Source organism: Mastigoproctus giganteus, chromosome 4, assembly GCF_048544385.1.
Source record: "Mastigoproctus giganteus isolate SK-2022 chromosome 4, ASM4854438v1, whole genome shotgun sequence".
Lineage (NCBI taxonomy): Eukaryota > Metazoa > Arthropoda > Arachnida > Uropygi > Thelyphonidae > Mastigoproctus > Mastigoproctus giganteus.
In genome coordinates, this window is record NC_143578.1 from 173,843,067 (window position 1) to 173,866,637 (window position 23,571).

The following is a 23,571-nucleotide window of genomic DNA, read 5'->3' on the forward strand; positions in this document are numbered from 1 at the left end:
TATAATTAATCTATATCGATTAATTATACGATTAATATACAAAGGGTACTAGGAAAGTTTTGCAATACAGCTTTGTTTATTTAATTTTTTCAAAGTAATTTCCTCTACATTCAATACACCTCTCCATCCTCCGAAACCAATCTTTAAACCAGTTCTGCCAAGTTTCACTAGGGAGTAAAGCACACTCGTTGTCCCAAACCCGTAGAAGGTCCTCATCACTGGAAAACCGCCTCCCTTTTAGCTTCATTTTCACATGCGGGAACAGTGCAAAGTCGCAGGGAGCAAGGTCTGGACTGTAGGGAGGGTGCTCGAGAAGTTTCAGTCCTGTCGTGGTCAAATATTCGGTGTAGGCTTTGGCGCGGTGAACTGGAGCATTATCGTGATGGAGGTACCAGGTGTCCATTCTTGACTTTGGCCGCAGGTTCTTCATAGATCCAATGACTTTAGGCAGGCATTGTTCAGTATACCACTTAGCTGTGACTGTCTTCTGCGTGTCCAAAACGACACGCTCCACAATTCCACTCGATTTGAAAAATACCGCTATCATTTTCTTCTTTACAGATTGGGATTTTCTGACAATTACGGGTGTGTCGTCATCATCAAAGACCCAAACTTTGTTTTGAGCCTTGGTCGGCAGATCGTAATAGTACAGCCAAGTCTTGTCACCTGTCACGATGTTGTTCACATACCGAGATTGTCCCTTATCAAACTTTTTTAACATCTCCCGGCACCAAGTCACACGTCGTGTCATCTGCTCTTCAGTCAGTTGATGCGGCACCCAGAGAGAACAAAGTTTCTTCACGTGCAAATGATCTTGCAGAATCGAACGAATTGCTGGTGCATTTAGGCCCAAAGTATCCTCTATCTGTTGGTAGGCCACTCACCTGTTTTCGTCAAGCATTTTCCTCACAGCAGTAACATTTTCCTCCGTAACTGACATTCGTGGCCTTCCCGGCTTCTCAGAATCCTCCAGAGTGAAATTTCCCCTTTGGAATTCTCTATACCACCTGAATATCGTTGTACGATGTGGACAATCATCATCTAGTGCAAGAGTCATTTCTTCTAAGCACTGGTCTATGGTTAAACCACGCACGAAATTATACCGCAAAACTGTCCTTATCTCATTTCGTGACCACGATGCCATCGCAAGCACTTTACACTCTCACTACTAATGAATAACTGAGCCCATCGACTTGGCGCGGCGACTACTATGCACGTATGAAAATGTCTCAACATGCAACAACAAGCAGCTTCCTGTGATTCATTGTTGCGTCATATTGCAAAACTTTCCTAGTACCCTTTGTAAATGTTTCCTAATAAGCTTCCTATTAAAGAAATATTTTCACTTAATTAGACTTTTAGTTGAAGCCAACTATATCGCCTTTCAAGACAAAGTATATAAACAAATTTTTGGTATACCAATGGGATTTAGTCTAAGCGGTTTAATATTGGAAGTCTACCTCTCAACAATTGAGATGATACATTTTATGCCTTTTCTATCCTGTATCATACCACGGGAGGTATTTAGATGTTCTGGTTATTAATGATAGTAGCACTGTTCAAGACGTTTTACATTCATTTAATAATATTCATCCTAGACTCAATTTTACATTGGTAAGGCAAAATACGGATACTAAGTCATTAAATTTTCTAAATTTTATGCTTACTCAGGACGTGAATAAAATGCAATTTAACATCTATTGTAAACCAACAAATACCAGTATACTTCTATATTATAACAGCTATCAACCGTTTACCTACAAAAGGGCGATTATCTTTAATCAGTTTCTCAATGCCAATAAATATTCAATGACGGAATCTGATTTGGACTCAAAAATACAGATATTAACCAGCAGATTCTTAAACAGGGATTAACCCACTGCTACCATAAACCAAAATGCAGTATAAGCAGAGGATAGGATACAAAACATTATACCAACCAACAATGGTAACATCAAAAAATACTTTATTTCTGTCCCATACGTTGAACAGTATCACAAGCAGCTTAATAGATTATTTCAAGATCTTGAATTTAAGATTGTGGTGAGACCAATATGGAAATTAGCATTAGTAGAGGTGTTTTTTTTTTTTTTTTTTTTTTTTTTTTTAGGAGCATTAGCAACTAAGACCATATTGCTCCGGGATATGCGGTGATCATTCCCTGACCTTTCCGCATCCTCCGTATTTGGCGGTGACAGGCTCGAACCCCGGTCTAATCAAGAAGCTTGTACTACGCACTGCTGCTCCTTCCCACTTGGCTAGGAGGCACGTATTATTAGTAGAGGCATACGATGCAAGAAAGCATCGTATGCCTCTTAATTATAAGAGACTATTAATTGCAGAAACCGTCGAAATTAAATTACACGAGAATTCTATTAACGTTCATCATCCATATCAATCTCCGATTTGATTTGTGGTCTTTTACATGCATGCGTGAAGACAAATAATCTCTCTATTTAAGATTCAAGCTCACACAATCTGTAATTTCCATTCCTGTGATCATGACACACGGTTGAAAAGCGTCTGCTTCAGAAAGCAAAATCGTTTTTCAAATTTATGTTTACCTTTAATCGATTTTTGAATTGTGTTCAATTGATTTTTTTTTTTTTTTTTTTTATTTGTTTTAATTTCTGGAGAATATCATACGGAAGTGTTCTACGTAACATATCGAGGTAAATTTCTCTCATCCTTCCACAAATACACTTTAATACATTTTCATATACACCACATTAATATATTTTTGATATATTAAAATTCAGTACGGTATTTTATTAATTTTGAGAAACTTCGTTCTTTGTATGTATCTGAGTTGTACGTAAGTAGAGGTGTGCCTGTATATGCTTATTTTATTTTATATAATAAGCTTTTTTTATACTTTTATTAATAATACAATTTCAGATCTTGAACACAATTCCAACTTCAAGCAAAACTTGCACAGAAAGTCTGCATTGCCAAAAGAATCAGTCTACTTATTTGCAACATTTGGTGCATACACATATACATGTTTATTAGCCTAATTATCCAATCCATACACAACATGCTACCACATAAATCATGTTGTGATTTTCTAAATTGTCCAAGTACTGGAGGCAGAACTGTAATTCCTACCTTCTCCTCTCCAGGTTCCAAAATTATGAGCCTAAATTTGTCCTGAATGGATTCTACCTTCTTCTTTGTACAAATACAACTTCTTGTAAAAAATTACCTGCTTGTACACCCAAGGGCAACATTAATATTTTTAAAATCTATCTTAAACTTTGAATATTTAATGTTGCCATCTTGAATACACTTAAACTATAGCCTGCCAAAATCTTTCTGGTATCCTACCTAATAAAGCTAGCTGATTTCTCTCGTCCATGAACACTGAGGACTATCTAAGCAGCTTTGTATTGTACTCACAGTGTCATTTACTAAATTATTCATGTAAATTATTCAATTATTCATTCATTCATTAAGTGGTGGCCAATAACAATCCTCAAAATCCTCTAATATAGTAATATTCGTATTTTCTCCAGGCAAAGTTTGAGCTAATAAATGAGCCCACTCCTGACCTCCTTAAAAGCCTCCTCACTACCTCCGTTACTTTTTTTTTTCTACTTCCATACTCTCACTAGAGTCAGAACATATTGCAGTATTCTCATCCTTCATGCACACAGCTTCTCCCATCCTTGCCACTACTTTCTGTGGATCCTCAAAGAAATGCTTGGCTACCACTGTTCTCTTAATGACTTTCAAGGGAGGTGCTTGCACCACCTTCCACTGAAGTCCTGCTTCTCCTCTCAATGGATTTTGTGTCCTGTCCTATTTGACACAATTCATTTGTGCAACTAATTTCCTTAACTGCCTCCTTCATTACCCCATCTGCCTGATTAGCTACTCATGTAATGCTGGAAAATGCCATCAAATGTACTGCTATTTCATCATTAATTTCCCAAAACATCTGCTACCCTCCCAAATTCCAAACAATTAATTCTTTTTGCATGATCACACTGAGAGCTGATGTATCTTTTTGATAACATGTATGTTCTGGTTTTACCTCCCTATAACCGTAGCCGAGTGGTCAGGAGCGGGAGTGCAGTAGCACACGCTCTTTGAGTAGACTGAGGTTCAAGCCCCTGACTACTAAATACGGTCGATCTGCCAACTCACACTGGATTGGTGTGGCAGATTATGGTCCATTACTCTCAGCATGAATTGTTGAGGAAGCTTTCATCCTGCAGTGGGTGATAATGGCTGCAGTTTACCTTTTTAATTTATAATTAACTTATAACTTGCTACTTCCATAATATTAGGCACTGGTTTCTTCATATTGATAACAACTACCACCTTCCCTGACCAAACTGTCAGGAAGTCTCTCATCACTTTCCTCTCTAACTTAATCACCTCCTCAAACCAACTTAACTGTTCTTTGATCATATAATCAGGCAACTATAGTGGAATTGGTGGCAAATATAATTTGCCACCAATTCCACCTTAACTATCTCTTCCCCGAAACACAAGAGAACTCTTCAAAAGTTCATCTCAAGACATGATGTCTGCTAACAAAGCTTCATAGTTCCTCCTCTTAAATAACAAGTCCAAATCATACAGAGTATGATAACTATGTGGGATATGTGATAACAATGGTGGGATATTTGCAGACATCACCCAGAAAGGTGATGTCTGCAAATATTCTAGAAATGTGTGTCTAGAAATATTCCTCCTTGCGAACTGTAAGATCAGCAAATCCTCTACTAAAAATTGAAGTAGTATTTACAAAATAAAAATAAGCTTATCGCTGGGGTTCCCACTTGATAATATTCAAAGTTCAAGTATACACTTCTTGAACAGCAACTGAGCTGCCTCAAACTATGTAAAATTCATGCTATGACACTGTTCAGTGCAATTTCTATTACTATTAATGATGAAACTGCAGTAATCAGGGTATGCAACTGAAACAAGATCGATAAAAATTAGGCAAGATGGGCTGAGAAGGGGCAATTGAAGTTTAATATTGACAAATGTAAGGTACTACATTTGTCAATATTAAACTTAGTAGGCAGTAACCCTAAATTAACATACAAAATGAGTGGCACCATGCCCAGAGTATTGAAAAATGAAAAAGACTTGAAGGTAATTGTGCAGTCAGATATGAAGTTCTCTGAGCAGTGCAGATAGGCTGCCAAGACAGCTCATATGGTTTTGTCAATGATATACAAGAATTTTGGCAGCAGAGATACAGAGATGATTATCCCACTGTATAAGATAATGGTCAAATCACATTTTGAGTACTTTACTTGTGTATAGTACTCAAACAATGTATGCACAGAAAAGCACCAAGATTAGTGAGGGGGAGCAAAATAGTGCTCTTACCAGGAAAGGCTTCAGTTCTGCATATTGTAGCATCTGAAGACTAGGCACTGTTTTTTTTTATGACATTAGCAACTAAGGCCATACTGCTCTGGGATATGCGGTGATCATTCCCTGACCTTTCCGCATCCTCCGTATTTGGTGGTGACGGGCTCGAACCCCGGTCTAATCAAGAAGCATGTGCTACGCACTGCTGCTCCTTCCCACCTGACTACGGAGGTGTGGAAGACTAGGCACCCACGAGGAGATCTCACTGAGGCATTTAAGGCTTTGAATGGATTGAGTAAGCTCAATGCTAATGGAATCCTTCTGACTACTCAAACTAAACATATGATGGGGCATAAATTCAAATTCAAGGATGGTTGCAGGATGGATGTGTGGAAACTACCTGCTGGCTGATGGCTACCAGGTAGTTGATTGTTGGAACAAACTCCTGTCTGGTGTAGTAGAGGTGAGTAGTTTGAATAAATCAAGGAAGAACTAGACAAACTATTAGAAGGAATGGGCAAGCAATCTGGGAAGTTGGGAAGTGTTTTGCTTTTTTTTTTCTAACTGTATATTCTTGCTTTCCTGCATCTTTTGCCACTACTCATACTAAGAAGAGGAAAGCAACTTCTTATGAAGGATTTCACAATATGGGATATTATAATAATGATGCCTAACATACAAACTTTGAACTGTCTTAAAATTCAATTATGCAGTAATGATGCAATTACACCAAACCACACCAAATCATAATTTTAATTCTACATAGTTTGAGGCTTTCTGTCCTAAAATTTATTAGTAAAAAATAGATATAATAAAAATAAAATAAATAAATAAAAATATCATAAATAAATAAAAATATCATAAATAACACAAATGTAATCAGGACTGTTCCCCTTATCATATTATTTTTATTATGCAGAATATTTCTGAAATGACTGATAAATACAAAGTAATAGTTAAAACTGACTCACACCTGGTACAGGCATAGAAGGTATAAAGCCTGTGTGAGCAGGATTAGCAGGGGACTGAAATGATGTTCGTGCAACAAGAATAACTGACTGATGGGTTGCAGGGCAGTGCCGAGTGACAGCAACAACATTTGGGTCTACTTGATGTACATACACCTACAAAAATACAGAAACACAATACATAAAAAGCAATTTAATTATATAAAAATAGAATTGATTGTGGAAACAAAAAAGATCAATTTACACAGAACAGAGATAAAATGAAGTCTTACTTTGTTTGAAAGAACTTATTTACAACTGAAAAGTAGTGAATAATTCAGATTAAGCTGATCACAACCGTCTATTCCCTATCTCTCTTCCTTGAAATGGTGGGAGAACAGTAATTATATGGCAAAAGATAGGATGACAGAAATATGGGAATAAAATGCTGAAAGAAAATCTTTTTGCTATAACACTCCTAAAGCAAGTAAATTTATGACTACCGATAATCTCATTAGAAGTATAATGAAAATTTCATACAATTCATGATGAGAAAACTACGTCACTTTTGGAACAACTCAAACCAAGAAAGATTAAAAAAAAAAAAAAAAATTAAAAATAAAAATCATGGCTTACTAGGAATAAAATATTATCAAATATGGCCCATTAATCTGAACAAAATATACTAAACAAAATTTATAAACAAAATGTTCTCAACATACTGCATATACCACTAGGACACATATAACAAATGTTGAATAAAGAATGTATTTGCCAAAAACAAGAGTTTGAAATTCATATTTTATCAACTATAAAACAAAAGCTCATTTTAAATTCTCATACTACAAGAATTCAAAACGAGATCTTAAGATCTTATCTGCAAAAAAAGATCTAAACCTCCCAAAAGTTTCCTAATCCTTTTCACACATATATGGTCTCATTTTCAGTCCCAATATGTCCATTTCCATTTACAATCAGCCAAGTCACACTTGCTTTTTCTGACAGAATCACAAATATTAATTGTCTTAACCTCTATAGTCAATAATAATAATGAAGCTAAGAATTTCTCTTAATTATTCATTCTAAAGATGGTACTTGTGAAAATGTTTGCTCTGACATTTTGGGATCAACTCATCTTGAACTTTTTTTTTTTTTTTTTTAGCTTAAAATCTCTTTATTTCATTCTAACAAATTTATCTTTTGCAACTATTATTCTCTGACTCTTCAAAGCACTCAAGACTTTTCTGATTTTCTTTGAATTTGCAGCTATCTCCAATGCAATTATAAGGTGAATTCAAGTTATAAGGTCTCCAAATTTATTCTCATAAAATACACAAGATGCAGAATGAAAGTTATTTTTCAATGTAATCTCCAAGAAGGAATGCCTACCCACCAGTAAATGGCCAAAGTAGCTATTGGTCAGCTAGGAAAATTTCTGCCATGAACAGCATCCTTCATTATTGGAAACAACCAAAAGTCACAAGGTCAGGCAAACATGGAGGATGTTAGATAACCACGATTTTGCTTTCTGTCAAAAAAAAATGTGCACCTTAGCAGCATAATGAGTCTAAGCATTGTCCTGAAAAAATCAAATGAGTTTCAGCCTGTGTAGATAGTTCTTCTGTAACTCTTGGGGAAACTGCTTCAGAATCTCTTCATAGAAGTTGCCTACTACTGAAAAAGAAGTGAGCACCCCTGGGAACACAATGTGTAAGGATTATTACATCAATATCAGAGAAAACAGCGAACAGCAACCATAATTTTCTCTGCACTTGTGCCAACAGAGAATTTTTGGGCAGTGTGCATCCACTAGGCAGCCTGACACTTGGTTTCAGGATTGAACCATGGAATCCACATCTAATCTATCATTACAATCAAGAAGAAGAAACAACCATTCTTTGAAGACTCTCTCAAGTGAGCTTCTTGAGATTGAGAGTCACTCATCCTCAAGAGTTTTGCAAACCTCAAGAGTTAGAATCACTGGTTTGCACACCTTTATACAATCATCTTTTTGTCACTGAGAAAGCTGCCATGAAATCCACATGACTGACATCTTATTTTCTAAGATCACGAAGAATGGTATTCAAAGAACCAACAAAAATGCCTGCAGCTGTTGCACTTTCATCCATTGTTGATTTCCTGTTGCCCAAAACAATTCCTGTTACCAGCTGGATGTTGTCCTCAGAATGGTTTGAGGTCTTGGTTGACAAGCTTTGTTCTTGCAAGGCTCTCATCCTTTACAAAACTTTCATACATAAGTACACATTTTCACATCCATATTGCTATCAGGACAAATTTATGACATTTCCCAACGAATTCAATAGGAGTTTCCCCAAATGCAAACACAGTAAAATCCAATTACAAGCTTCACAAAGGGGGCGCAAATCATTTGATTGTACTGAAATTTGTTCTAATGAATATAACTGAAAATTATTAAAAAAATCATTTGTTATTTGTTCAAATAAATACAGCATGTAGAAGTAGACATTTTTTTATTTTACTTAACATGGTAGTGGTGGTGGGACACCTAAAAGGTGCCCCTCAAAAATAATATTCCTGTGTTAATCATTAGTCAATGATTAAAATTTTTTTATAGCTTCTTAAATACAGTCAAGGTTTTACTGCAATAGTTTCTGAATCAATTTTCTGATAGTTTTCATATCAAAATCATATTTAATTGTGATGTCATGTTGAAATTCGGCATAAGAGCCTGTCAGGGCCTCACCACCATTTCTACAACTATTTAGATTTTGCTTGAAGAATCGTATGGTACCAAACATTGGGTTGCTTGTTTCTCCTCTCCCTCTAGGTCCATACACATCTACCATCTTAATGCAGTAGTTTTTTAAGATTTATTGTTGCTTACACAGCATAAAGACGATAACATGAAATACAGTATTCTCTTGAAATGACTGCTAGTCTGTGGGAAGCAACATATGTAGTTTTAAATTTTATGAGCTGTAAGGGACACCAAATTTGAATATAAGCCAGAAAATAGAAGTAATATACTAATGTGGTTTTTTTTTTTTTTTTTTTTAATATTTATATATATAAAAACAGAAATATATGGGCATGCAAAGTTTGAAATGCATTCGTTTAATGGTCTTTTAAATTGGAAAATGGAGAGTGAGACTGACGAATGAGTCAAAAAGAGATGTTTCTATTTCGTCACTAATATCTTTTTTTGTATTTGTATTTTTTAGCAAATTTATTTTTATTTTTTGGCAATAAAAGGTGTAAAACACTGTGTCTGAAACTTAAAAAGTTATAAACATTAAGTACAGCCACTTTCTGATTAATGTAAGAGTTACGTTCCACGGAACACTACGTAAGCAGGAATTTCCCTAAATAAGCAATTAGGGAAATTCTGCACACGCAACTATGCACGCTGAATTTGATAGAAGCAAAAAAGAAATGTTCGACGAACGTGTAAATAGAATTATTCAATTTTTTTATCTCATGTGCAGTAAAAAATTACAAAAATGTACAAAAATTTCAAAATTATAAAATTACAAAAAGAGAGAGGAGACAGGCATAATGTCAGCAAGTTTTACCTTTCAAGCATCGTTGCCAGAATTAACTCTCCAGCTGATAAGCACACCGCTGCGGAAGTTGAGGCTGTGGAGATTTAGAATGGGTTTTTTCCAACACATCACAAAATTTTTCTGCAGCTGCAGAATCAGCACTGGCGACTTCACCGCATACTTTAATGTTGTGGAAACCAGCGCGATGCTTGAGCCTATTAAACCATCCATTGCTTGCCACAAACGTGGCTTGGGGTTCGCTAATATCTTCAGAAATACTCCTTGCTTTTACTTGAATGGCCACTGGAGTCAGGGGCACTTGTGATTTCCATCCATATTATTACAGTAATAGCTTTTCCATCTTCGATATAGAACCTGAATGCTGTTTTGTAATCACTGCTGATCTTAAATGCGTTGATCCTTTAACATGTTCTTTTATACACGCACTGTCCCTTAAAATAGTATTCACTGTTGAAGCAGCGAGACCTAATTCTGTGCAATAGATGACAAACTTTGTCTTGCCTCGTACTTCTTAATCCTTTTCATCTTCATTTCTAAATCAATTTTGTTTCGTTTCCTGGCACTGCCAGCACTTGCACTTTTCGTTGATCACTTTCCCTTCACCGTTGTAATAAGTAAATAGGAATGAGGAGAAGATTATGAAAATTTATTTATGTTTTTCATATGATTGAAGATTTCAGTGAAGGGGAACTCATTTCATCATAATATCGTAATGTAAAAACCCACACAATTCCAGTTAACGGGATTACTGCAAATGCAATAAGATTGAGTTTACTATCCATTTATATCAGGCTTCCTTGCACCATATAGCTAATAATAATAATAATTAGATGCACTAACAGAAAAGCCCAAAAGTGCAAATTGTTTTTATTGTTTTATGGTAGTGACCTCCAGAAATGTGTTTTAGAAAAATATCACAAAGGCATTCAAAATTGATTCTTATAACGGAACATATAATAACAATGAAAGTGTAGTGCAATGTCCATTATAAAAATTACCTTTTAAAGAGAATAATAGCTTAGTTATATAGTGAAATTTTCACCTTCTGAGGTCTTGGAATGAATTACCAAAAAAGCAATGTGTTATTGGGTTCACATTCCGATATTTTCATGATACCTCCATTTATTCTTATGGATGCAAAATACGTTTCCATGATTTTTTTTAAGTTTGCACTGACCAGCAACAACTTACGTAAAGTTGAATTTCCGTAAGTCGAGTATTACATAAGTTGGGGAGTTCCTGTATTGCAATTCATTAAGAAAATATGAAATATTGCTATTCTTCAAGCAGAATCCAAAAAAAATCTAAAACATTTTTAATAAATTAAAAATAAACTGTACACGCTACCACTGCCAAGCTAAATATCGATTTTAAAATCAATAATAAATAAATAAAATGATGAAATGTGTGTACTATAAAAGTAAAAAAATTTCAGAGATTATCATTGAAAATATTTTATTTATAATAAACATCACATTCTTTTGTAAATATTGTACAGTAGATACAATTTATTATTACTTTTCAATGCATTAATATGTCAATTTTTGCTTTCAATTCCAAAATTTTCTATCCTCACATTAATATGGGAATTCAACTTTGGTGCAATTGAAAATATGCAGGTTCATTTATCACCAACTTGAATTGAATTACTAATTCTGATATTTTTTTTTATGCTGATTGAGTGAAGTGCTTACACAAATGCAAGTGGTTCACAGAAAAATTAATCTCATTTTGTTACTACCCTCAATTTGCTTTTTGCATGTATTATTTGAGCAATTTTTAAAAGTTACTCTACAAAATAAAGAAAAAAAAAAAAAATTAACTACAGCTATTGAAATTCATAATCACACATCATTCGATGTTTTCTTTTTTATTTCTTTTATTTTTTATTTTTTTTTTTTGTGAAACATTGCTAGAATACTGCTCACATCTGGTGAGTATGGGCTTGGCAAACCCAGGGTCCTGAGCTGGATATCATCATTCTTCTCTTTCTTGGTGATGCCTTCTACTTCTCTCTCTCTCTCTCTCTCTCTCTCTCTCTCTCACACACACACACACGCACACACAGGGGGTAACTCGGGAATTTTTTTTTTTTTTTTTGGCTGGTGCAGCATAAGCCTCAGGCTTCCTTGTACCATATGGCTAATAATAATAATAATAATAATCTGGGAGGGGGGAAGGGTATAAGTGTCATTCAAAAATGTGAAAAACAAAGAATGTAATGTTGCATTCTTTTGCCATATTTTTAAAACCTCCACATTTCTCTTCAAATAAATGTTCCCAAAATTGTATTTACAATCTGGATAGTGGCATTCAAAATTTTCCAAAAAAAATAATTTTTTTTTGCATTGGAAACCAATAAATTTCAGCAAAGATTGACTCTGAAAATAATTCGCTGTACTGAATTTTTTTGACAAAACTATTTTGTTAAAATGAGACTTACATATTACTAATAATAGGGGAAGTCAGCCAGGACCTACATATATTTTTGTTATAGTGAAAATTTTCATCAAAATATTTCTATTATTTTGCAAAATAATACCAAAATTTTAATATTTAATTTAACATAAACATTAAATACATACATCTAAATCACATTTAATCTGTAATAAAATATAAATAAGTAGTCATTACGAATGAGAGGAAAGCCCTGGTCATGGATCGTCAGAGTCCATTGGATCATCTTCTGCCATCTTTGGATCAATTGAAGGCTTTTCATTTTTCTTTTTAAAATAAGAAAGGAGAGTTGTTTGCATTGTTTGATGCCTTCTCTCCTGCAGAACATGGTATTAAGGCTGCAAAACTGCAATGATTCCTCTTCTAATAGAATAGCTGTTACCAGTCTAGATCAATGTCTCAGATCAATGTATCAATCTCTGCCAGAATTTCCTGCAACTCATGGGTTTTTATAGGCTATAAAAAACGGGCTCTTGTTGTTCTTGCTGCTGCTGCTGTTCCAGAGTCAACTATGCAGAGTCAACTCCTTATCCCTGCTAGAAAAATTCCTGTATATCATTGACAAGACAACATGAGCTACTCTTGCAACCTGTTTGCACTGCTCAGAAAACGTCATATCTGCCTGCACAATTACCCCCAGGTCCTTTTCATTCTCTACCACTGTCAGTATAGTACCACAGGGTTGATACGTTTCTCTGAGGTTGATGTTTCCCATATGTAGTACTTTACATTTGTCAACGTTAAACTTCATTTGCCACCTCTCAGCCCATCTGCTCAACCTTTCCAGATCCTGTTGCAGCAGCAGCAGCAGCAGCATAATGTCAGTAGTGTCCTTAACAACCCTGCCAACCTTTGTATCGTCTGCAAACTTGGACATTAAGCTTGATATACCATCATCAATATTATTTATAAATACAGAAAACAATAATGGACCCAATACTGAACCCTGAGGGACTCCACTAATAACATTAGTCCACGATAAGCAGTGTCCATTGATTACCACTCTCTGTCTTCTCCCCCTCAACCACCCCTTTATCCACAGCAGCAATTTGCCTCCAATGCCACACTGCTCCAATTTGTGCAGCAGCCTTCCATGTGTAACAGTATCAAAAGCCTTTCTAAGATCCAAGTATATAATTTCAAAGTTATTCCCTGCATCCAGTTCTTTTGTGACTGCATCATAGTATCCAATCAAATTAGTCAGGAAGGACTTCCCCTTAACAAAACCATGCTGTGTCCGAGCTATAACTGAAGTCTTGTCTAGATGATCCTGCAGTGCTTCTTTAACCAGTGCTTCCACTAATTTTCCTGGAAGAGAAGTTACACCCACAGGTGTAATTACTTGTGTCAGCTTTTGATCCTCCTTTGTGAATTGGGGTCACATTTGCACATCTCCAGTCTATGGGTACCTCCCCTGAGTCCAAGGAAGCTCTCATATTTATGGCTAAGGGTTTGCTTACTTCCTTTGCTGCCTCCTTTAATATAACTGGATCAAAGAGATGTGGCATATGCAACAAGTAACGAACATCCCGATCATCGTGTCAACCACCGGTATTGTGCTAAAGACCCTACATAACAGTCTAGCAGCAATAGCTCTCCCAACAAACACCTACAAGGAAGTCCAGAAAGTCGCAATCCTGAATACCTGTTGGATAATCAGAGAGTTCCTTGACCAACAGTAACACCAGATATAACAACAACCACCCTGTGTACTTGGTAGCAATACCCATCATGAGGTGGAACACCAAATCAGGGAGAAATAATATAAGAGCATAATGATAATAATATTATGAAAGGTATAATGGTGTAATGATTGGTAATAGTTCCAAATGATGCAAGAAAGTAAGCTTATACAACATCAGCCAAAAAAAAAAAAAAACTATATAACTTCATGTTTATGTGCATTTGCATATATATTTACATATGCACCTACTATCTTCATCATGTCCATCTGCAAGTAACAACTTAAACCTTAGTGGACGGATTTTCACAAAAAAATTTTGTGAAACCATTCTAAATTTCATTAAATTTGGACAAACAGAAATCTGACAGTTAAAATTTCTTTTTTTTCCGACATGCTGTGTGTAAAAAAGAAATCCATACATTAAATGTAATTTTACTGCAGTATTATTAGCTGTAGAGAGTCCATGTGCACGTTTCATGTACAGGCAACCCCTGTATAACATGGTACTTGAACAACACAGTTTCGCTCTAACATGATTGATGATAAATTACGGAAATCCTCACACAACACGGTATAGCACGGTTTGCTCTAACACAGTTAGAGAATTTCGACAAACTTCACATAACAGGGTATTTCTGAGGTTTTTTGTGCAGGGAAACCCTGCCATTATGTTGGATATAATTTTTTAACATTTCCACTCTTTTTTAATCGCCGCTGCTGGCACACTAGTCAAAAAAAAATTATTGAGAAATCCCTGTGATATGTTCTGTGTTACTAAAATTATGCTCGTTAATCTCATGGAAAAATTTTATATTTCAAAGTTTTATTACTAGTGGATAACACGCAGGCCATCCAAAGGAATTAAGTCATCTAAATGTTGAAGTTCTATTTCTACCACTACAGTTGTACTAAGTTAATACAACTTGTTTCATTCAGCCATTAGATCAAGGCTTATATCCACCTTTAAAACTCATTACATCTACAATGGATTTTGAAAAAAAAAATTGAATTCAAATTTAACGAAGTAATGGAAACATTTCTCAATTGTGGACTGTAACAAAATCATAGCTTTATTGCTCAAAGAAGTAAAACCATCAACATTAAATGCATGTGGAGAAATGCAGCCAGAGTCAGTTCATTCAAGAAATATGGTTGAACCAGCAGAAAATGGAATTGGTGCGATAGCAGAATTTGCTACATCGGTAGGAGGGGAAGATTTTGATGATATGACTACTGAAGCCCTCGTGGGTAGCACAGTTGATAGAATCGCCCTCCTCCTCCTCCCCACACTGGATGGAAAAGACCTGAATTCAAATCCTGTCGATGATGGGAGGAATTTTTATGGGTCTTTTTCACAACATGGCTGAGTTAGTCGGGCTCAGGTGAGGGTAGCATGGTTTTTTCTCCTGGAAACTTGTGTTTTTCGTCCAGCAAAACAGAAAATCACCCTCAGGACATGCAATTTATAGACAATATATGCAGAGCAACATGGCCTTAGTCACCAATGCTCCTAAAAAAATAAAATAAGATATGATTACTGAATACATTCAAAAATTAATGGTAGAAAGAGGGTGGCTTGTGAAGGAGATTTGGTGGAAATGGCATCATAGACAAACCAAATCAATTCAGAGGATGATAGCGCAGATGAAAATTCTGAACTTCCAAATTTTACACTAAAAAGCATACGGGAAGGCATAAAGTTAGCCAAGCAATTAGAATCTTATTTTTGAATGCAGATTCTTGAATGGTAGGAGCCCAAAGTTCAAAAGGGAGCTTCAAAAATGCTTATTTCCATATGATGAAATTCACAGAGTTATCAAACAAAAGCAAACAAAACCAGATTACTGATTTTTTAGAGAGCAGAAGATGCACAAAATCTAGACTGGTGTATTTTTGTTAGTTTTGTTATCTTGTTAATGAAATAGTGTATTTTTGTTAGCCTTTGGAACGTAACACTCCTTTTTGTACTTTTTCTTTGGTTTCGCACAACATGACATTTTATAGGAACCTAACTACCGTGTTATGCAAGGGTTACCTGTATTATTACATAAGGCTCGTGAACGTGGTGTCACTTGTGTATAGGTACATATACAGAGATAGAAAAGACTTCCAAAAGGGGGGGGGAGAGATACAGGAGAAGAATAACAAACATAGTTGTAATTAATCCATATGGCTAAGTTTACAGAACATAAAACTATAGAGTTTTGTGTTCTATAAAGTTATAATCTTGATAATAAGTTACTTATCTTTACTTTTTACTTCTGTCAATTAGAAAAAGAAAAAAAAGTTCATTTAATATAAGAAAAATAAAAAATATAAAAAAATCAGCATGTATGAAATACGAGGGTGATTCAATAAAGAATTGCCCTCACCTACTTCTACATACTATTTTGTGTGTAGTATCATACATATCTCTGTACTAAAGGTGTAAAATTTCAGCCCAGTGTCTTAATTTTTTTTCTCTTACAGAGCTGAATGTGTGACAGAGTAGCATCATGGACAAAGCTGAAGCCAGAGCTGTAATCCAGTATCTGTTCTTGAAGGGGAAATCTCCTAAAGAAATCCATGAAGAGATGACTGCTGTATATAAGGATAGAAGCTCCATCCTATAGCATTGTGAAGCACTGGCATGGACAGTTTAGGTGTGGTTGGACATCGGTAGAATGCTAGCTCATTCCCATTCAGCCAGTGACGACAGCACGATCAGAAAAGTGGAGAGAGAGAGAGAGAGAGAGAGAGAGAGAGAGAGAGAGAGAGAGAGAGAGAGAGAGGGGGGGGGGTTAATGGGTTATTTGGTTTTTAGGAGCATTAGCAACTAAGGCCATATTGCTCCGGCGGGATATGCGGTGGTCATTCCCTGACCTTCCCGCATTCTCCGTATTTGGTGGTGAGGGGACTGAACCCTGGTCTAATCAAGAAGCGTGTGCTACGCACTGCTGCTCCTTCCTACCTGGCTACGGAGGTGCCTAAATGGGTTATTAAAGTGGTTATTAATCAGTTACTATTTTTTTCAAAATAATGCTGTGGAGTTCCCCAGGGTTCAGTTTAGGGCTGTCGAAAGTTGATACTTTCTAAAGTTATTTCTCTTTTTAACGACATGTAATTTACATACACTCATAAGCCAAAACATTATGACCACCTACCTATTAGCATGTTGGCTGTTTTTGTGGTGATAATCACTTTTACCCAGTGTGGCAATGACTCCACAAGACCACTGAAGGTGTCCTCAGGTATCCTGGACCAGATGGACAAAAGGACATCCTGGATTTGGCAATGTATCAAGGCACACTGGCATGGACTGGTGAATGCTACATTCCACTGCATCCCACAAATGTTTGATGGAATTAATGGGCAGGAGCACACAAAATGCGTATACATGATCCTCAAACACCATTCCTGCACATTGTGGGCCTTTGTAACACAGATATTGTCTCATTGAAAGAGTCCGGTGCCATCTGGATACACATATAGGGCAAAACTTGGTCTGAAACAAAGGTGAGGTAGGATCTGGCAGTGAGGGCGTGTTCAATGGAGATGAGGGGACCTAATGGCCATGATAACCCCCCCAAACCATGATACCATCACCACCAACCTATTTTCATCCAAAGTTGTGCAGCCTGGCTGCAGCTGTTTACCAGTTCACCACTGGATATGCAACAGTTCATCAGCATGATGGAGCCAGAATCTTGATTTATCATACCAGGCAACTCTCTTCCACTCATTCAATGTCCTGGAATGGTGCTCTCATGCCCATTCCAGGCAGAGGTATTGATGACAGTAGGTCAACATGGGCACATAAACAGGTCACCTGCTCCCAGCGTTATCCACAAGAGTGTCTGCTGGATGGTGCACATTTCCAAGTGCACCATCCACAAGAGTTTCTGCTGGATGGTGCACTTGGAAATGTTTCTCTGTACACTCTGATTGTAGTCTGCTGTTAACTCAGGAAATCATGAGCTGTCTGTGGTCCCAAACAGCATGTGCTAACCACAGTTCACCTCGACTGCCAACCAGTGGTGGTATCCCCATCCCAATATGTTGGGTGGTTGTGAGTCCCTCTTCAGACAATTCCAACTACACCTTTACAACGGCAGCCCTCGAACAAGCAACAATACCTGCTTTTGCTGATGTACTGGTCCATGCCTTCCTAGTGTTTGAATTCCCCATTCAAATCCTGTAGGGTCCTTCCTTTTCCTCATTGCACTGGTTTCATATCGATGAACTGACAGGCACTACTTGTGCCATCACTATATATGCTCTGCAGGTCAGTGAAGTCATTCCTAGCTGCTGTGGAATGCATCCACTTGTGGAGATAGGGGGGTGGTCATAGTGTTTTGGCTCAAGAGTATATATATTTCTGAACACTTTTTGAAAAAGACAAACTATTGTAACACACACACACACGTTATATTTATATTGTTATTATCCTTATTACAATGTGCTTTAGTTTAACACCAGTTTTAAATACACAGCTTAGCATATCTTTACTAGCAATATTGTTACACCTTGATACTAACAAGTACATGTATATGAAATAGTGGCACACATGTGGCCGTGTGAGCTCTAGGACAGAAGGAAAGAAGTAAGAATAATGAATGATAATTTAGTCATAATATATTGGTAAAAGGAAAGAAATCTGTCAAAATAAAAAAAGATATAACTGAGAAAAGAATGTATGGATCAAAGAGGAAATTTTCTATATTTTTCTTGAATACCTCAGTCCACATGTAATGGCAATACTATAATTAGTAAAACAAAGTTAAATGTTTCAGAAGTTCTTCTGAATGAAGGATCTTAGTACTATTACCAAATGATAGAGAATGTAAAATGGACCATGAATAAATGTGTTTTCATAAAATGAACACTCTTCCTTTTTTTAAGCAAGCACAAGTCACTTTTCAGCTATTGTAAAGATGAAACCAGGTATGAGAAATAATTATTTTTAGAATTGGAAGATAAAGCCATTTGGAAATATTAAAAGAACTGGTGGTCAAAATGAAAGAAATAAAAGAAGAACTTTAAAAAAAATTTAGTGTCACTCCATTTTAGTAGTATTGCATGCTAAAATCTTTGATGCTTGATATTGGAATTTAAATGTATTTTAAAATGTTTTCTATTAGCTATTATATGGTAGCTACCAATTTTTAAAGCGGAATCTAATTTTTCAAATGTCAATTATTTATTGTTATGTATTTGTTTGCTAACTTGTATACATAATTATTTTGGATCAAAATACATATTTCTTTTTAGAAGAGTTGTCTTGTTTTCATGACAGAAACAACACAGTAGTGAAATTTAAGTAGAGTCTGATGTAGTTGGGGAAGGATGTTACGTGGTGATTTTTCACAGAATTATGCTTTTAGTAATGACCACTCATATTATATGAATATTAAGATAGTTTATTTGGTTAATAACTAAATCTCTATACATTAAGGTCTGTTTCGGGAACCTTGCCGGAACTCATAATCAGACCATATATTGGCTGTCGTCAAACCCCCTGCTTACCAAGAGACTCAATCAGAATGCACTGTAGAGATCGAGACAGTTGGCAAAGCATAGAGTTGATAACAGCCAATATATGGTCTGATGATGAGTTCTGGCAAGGTTCCTAAAACATCACCTTAATGTATAGGAATTTAGTTATTAACTGAATAAGCTATTTAATATTTATGTGGTATAAGAGTGGTCATTACTAAAGGTATAATTTTAAGTAGATTCTCTTCAGAGGCTACCTTGGAACCTTCACCTGTGAATCCTTACTTGACTACATAGGACAATCAGTGTACGTAGAGGAATTACCAATACTCTTTCTATAGTAAAAGTTACAGTGGGCACAGAAATAGGGAAACAATTGTCTAGCATCTTATCATTGCTTGTTCTTTGATCAGGCACACATGTTTAGATTTGGACTTCAAAAGACAAGGTCCGCTGCTGTTTTCAATATTTATTAATGCCATTGATGAAGGCCTCTCAATCTTAATATTTAAGTCTGTAATTGATATAAAGGATGTTTAAGTGATTAATGATAGGAATCAAGGCATGCTACTGTAATGAGATCTATAAAAATCAGGCAGATGGGCTGAGAAGTGGCAATTAAAGTTTAACATTGACAAATGCAAAGAAATGGGTAGCAGTAATTCCAGAATTACATATCCACTGTGTGATACCACACTTAGTGGTGATAAAGACCTGGGGGTAATTATGCAGTTCTTGAGCAGTGCAGATGGATAAATGGGATACCTCGTGGGAGTTTTGCCACTCTATATACAGGAATTTTGTAAGCAGGAATAAGGAGGTGATTATCCCATTGTATAAGGCAATGGTTAGGCCACATCTTGAGTAATGTATACAGGTCTAGAAGCCTCGTTTCAGGAAGGATGTGGTTCTCTTGTAACAGGTTTGGAGAAGAGCAACAAAATTAGTGAGGACCAAAAGGGTTCTCTTAGCAAGAAAAAAAGACCTCAGGTCTGAAAATTGCAGTGTCTGGAAACTAAGAGTAGAAAACTTGCTTCTTGCCCTAATGGTAGCCGAGCATTCTGGTCTCTTGCCAAAGCTATTGGCCGCAACTTTTGCCCATCTCTGCTCCCACCTCTGTCCAAACCAGATGGTTCTGTTGTCACTTCAGCCAAGGATAAAGCTGACCTGCTAGCATCCCATTTTTCTTTGAGCTCATGTATTAATGATCTTGGTAAAACACCTCCCACCATTCCTAACACGCTCCATTCAATGCCTCCTGTGGTCTTCCGTCAAAAGGATATCAGAAGGATTTTGATGAATCTTGATGCTAAGAAAGCTCCAGGTCCTGATGGTATTTCTCCACTTGTTCTCAAAACCTGTGCTCCTGAACTTACTCCTATTCTTTGCCGCCTTTTTTCACTTTCTTATTCCAAAGGTGTTTTTCCTTCTGCTTGGAAATTTGCTCATATCCAGCCAGTTCCTAAAAAGGGTGACAAATCCCTCCCATCCAATTATCGTCCCATTGCAATTACTTCTACTCTTTCTAAAGTAATGGAGAAATCAATTAACCGCCAACTCTTAAACTACCTAGAAACCTTCCGTCTGATCAAGGATCACCAGTATGGATTCCGTCCGTGTCGATCCACTGGTGATATTCTGGCTTATGTTACCCATTTATGGACTAATTCAATGGAAAGGTTCGGTGAAACACAAGTAGTTGCTCTTGACATCTCAAAGGCTTTTGATCGTGTTTGGCATAAAGGTCTTCTAAACAAGCTTCCATCTTATGGTTTGCCAACTGTTTTTAGTAATTGGTTATCCAGTTTTCTCTCTGATCACTCACTGAGGGTGATGGTAGATGGCTCTCTGTCTTCTAACTTCTCCACTAATGCCGGTGTCCCCCAAGGTTCAGTTCTTTCCCCCACTCTTTTCCTCTTGTATATCAATGACCTTCTTCCACTGACTGGAAATCCTATCCATAGTTTTGCCGATGATAGCACATTGCATTCAACTTTCCATTTTGAGAAACCTTGTCCAGCTCAATCAGCTTCAAGTTCTCGAAAATCTGCTGCCAATTCCTTAAATGCCGATCTTCAGGTAATTCTCCAGTGGGGCAAAGACAACTTAGTTGATTTCAACCCTTCTAAAACTCAATCTTGTCTTATATCTCGCAAAAAGGATTCTTCTGCTCCTATGCTTATCTTTAGTGACACTCCGATTTCTAGGCAAAATGATATATCTCTTTTGGGGATTACCCTGACTTCTAATCTCTCTTGGCACAAGCACATTACAAATATTGCTTCCTCTGCATCTAAAAAACTTGGTTTTCTCTTTCGCTCTCGGCGTTACTTTTCTCCCAAACAGCTGCTCACTCTGTATAAATCGCAAATCCACCCTGCCATGGAATATTGTTCCCACATCTGGGGTGGTGCCCCCAAAACCTCTCTCAGGCTTCTTGATTCCATTCAGAAGAGGGCAGTTAGGTTAATTAATGATTCATCTCTAACAGAGTCTCTCCACTCGCTGTCTCATAGACGCACTGTTTCTGCTGCATGCCTCTTCTACAGATACTTCCATGGGCACTGTTCTTCTGAATTGGCTTCTATAATTCCCGCTCTCTCTTTCAAAACAGTCCGAACACGTGCCGCCACCAGCCAACATCCATTTACTGTCCAACTTCAAACCCACAGAACCAACTTTTCATCTTCCTCATTTATTCATTCAACTGCCGTTTTCTGGAACAACCTTCCTTCATATGTATTTCCTGAAAATTACAATCTACAGAAGTTCAAGTCCAATATCAACAAATATCTTCTTTCATCTTCTCAACCTCCAACCCAAGCACGGTACTAAGTACTACAGGTTATAATACCTCTTGTGTTTGGGGTTCTCATAAAAAAAAGGCACCTGCAAGGAGACAAGATCTAACTGGGGTGTTTAAGGCTTTGAATGGATTAGGAAAGCTAAATGTTGATGGCATCCCAATTCTTTCTCATTCAATTGCAGAAAGATGGTTGCAGGATAGTTGTGCAGAAATTTGTTTTCATGATAGAGGCTAGTTGATTGTTGGAACAAATTTTCACCTGGTTTAGTGGGTATTTAAATAAATTTAAGATAGAATTAGGCAAATTATTAGAGGGTATGGCTGGGGAATTTTTTTTTGCTGATGCTGTATAAGCTTTCTTTCTTGAATCATTTGCCACTGTTAATACTAACTGTACAGGATTAATTTGAGGCCGTAACAGACATTTTCTTAAGTATGACAAGCTGGGCTTGCTAACTGGGAGTCTAATATGCTAACAGAACTGATATTTGGGTGACACACAAGTCAAGTGGACTTAATTTTGGCAAAGTCTGGTCAGTCTGTGACAGTCAAATCCTTTGCTTTCACCTTCACGATGGTGGAAGTTAGTAACCCTGGGTATAAGACCCACGTGCAAGCCCTCAAATACGGCACCAAATAGCAAACTGAAGGTGATCACCCATTGGCAAACAATTAGTGGAAGCATCTTGTAGGACATAGCACCTTGAAGGCATCTTGTAAAGATGAGCTAAGGCTGCTCAAGGGCTTGGGGCATGACACCCACACCACAGGGAGTAATACTGCCTCTCTGTGTTACCAGACAATTCTAGGTGGTAGATGACTCTGATCAATGAGTGCAATACCACCACTTTGCTTATTAGAGGCTCGAAGTGGTGGTACCCATTGTTTAGTCTCCAGAGCAGCAAAGCTCCGGCAACCCCTCCCATCTCTTCCATCATGCAGTATGACTGATGTCTGTTGAGGTTATGAAGGACATCCTGGAGAAATCTAATCTTCTTTAGATTTCGAGGGAACGGCTCTAAAATGGTGTTTGCAGACTGGCCACTAGATAGTCCACTGGACCACACCTACTGGTAACTCTTTAGGAGGCTTCCAGATCAGATACTGTAGAATCTTGCTGCCAGATAGTAACTGGAGGAAGTCCGAGTAGTGTGTATACTGGGGCATAGTCAAGGCCACATTATGTCAAGGAGCTGGGACATTCTGGGACCATGTGTATGCCATATCCAAGAACCTTATCTTCAAAAAGATCTAAAGCTTCTAAACACTTCCTCATTCATTTCACAAATATATGTGGTCTCAGTTCCAATCTCAATGATG

The 23,571-nt window shown here is 36.8% G+C and overlaps 1 protein-coding gene across 1 annotated transcript in view; it reads right to left on the reverse strand.

The window, feature by feature from the left end:
• LOC150087211 (glycogen debranching enzyme) overlaps positions 1-23,571 on the reverse strand; it is a 763,093-nt gene that overhangs the window by 424,347 nt on the left and 315,175 nt on the right. Inside the window, exon 14 of the mRNA XM_090371076.1 lies at positions 6,311-6,461. Within this exon, the coding sequence (XP_090227202.1) occupies positions 6,311-6,461 (151 nt within the window). The remainder of the gene's footprint in view (positions 1-6,310; positions 6,462-23,571) is intronic.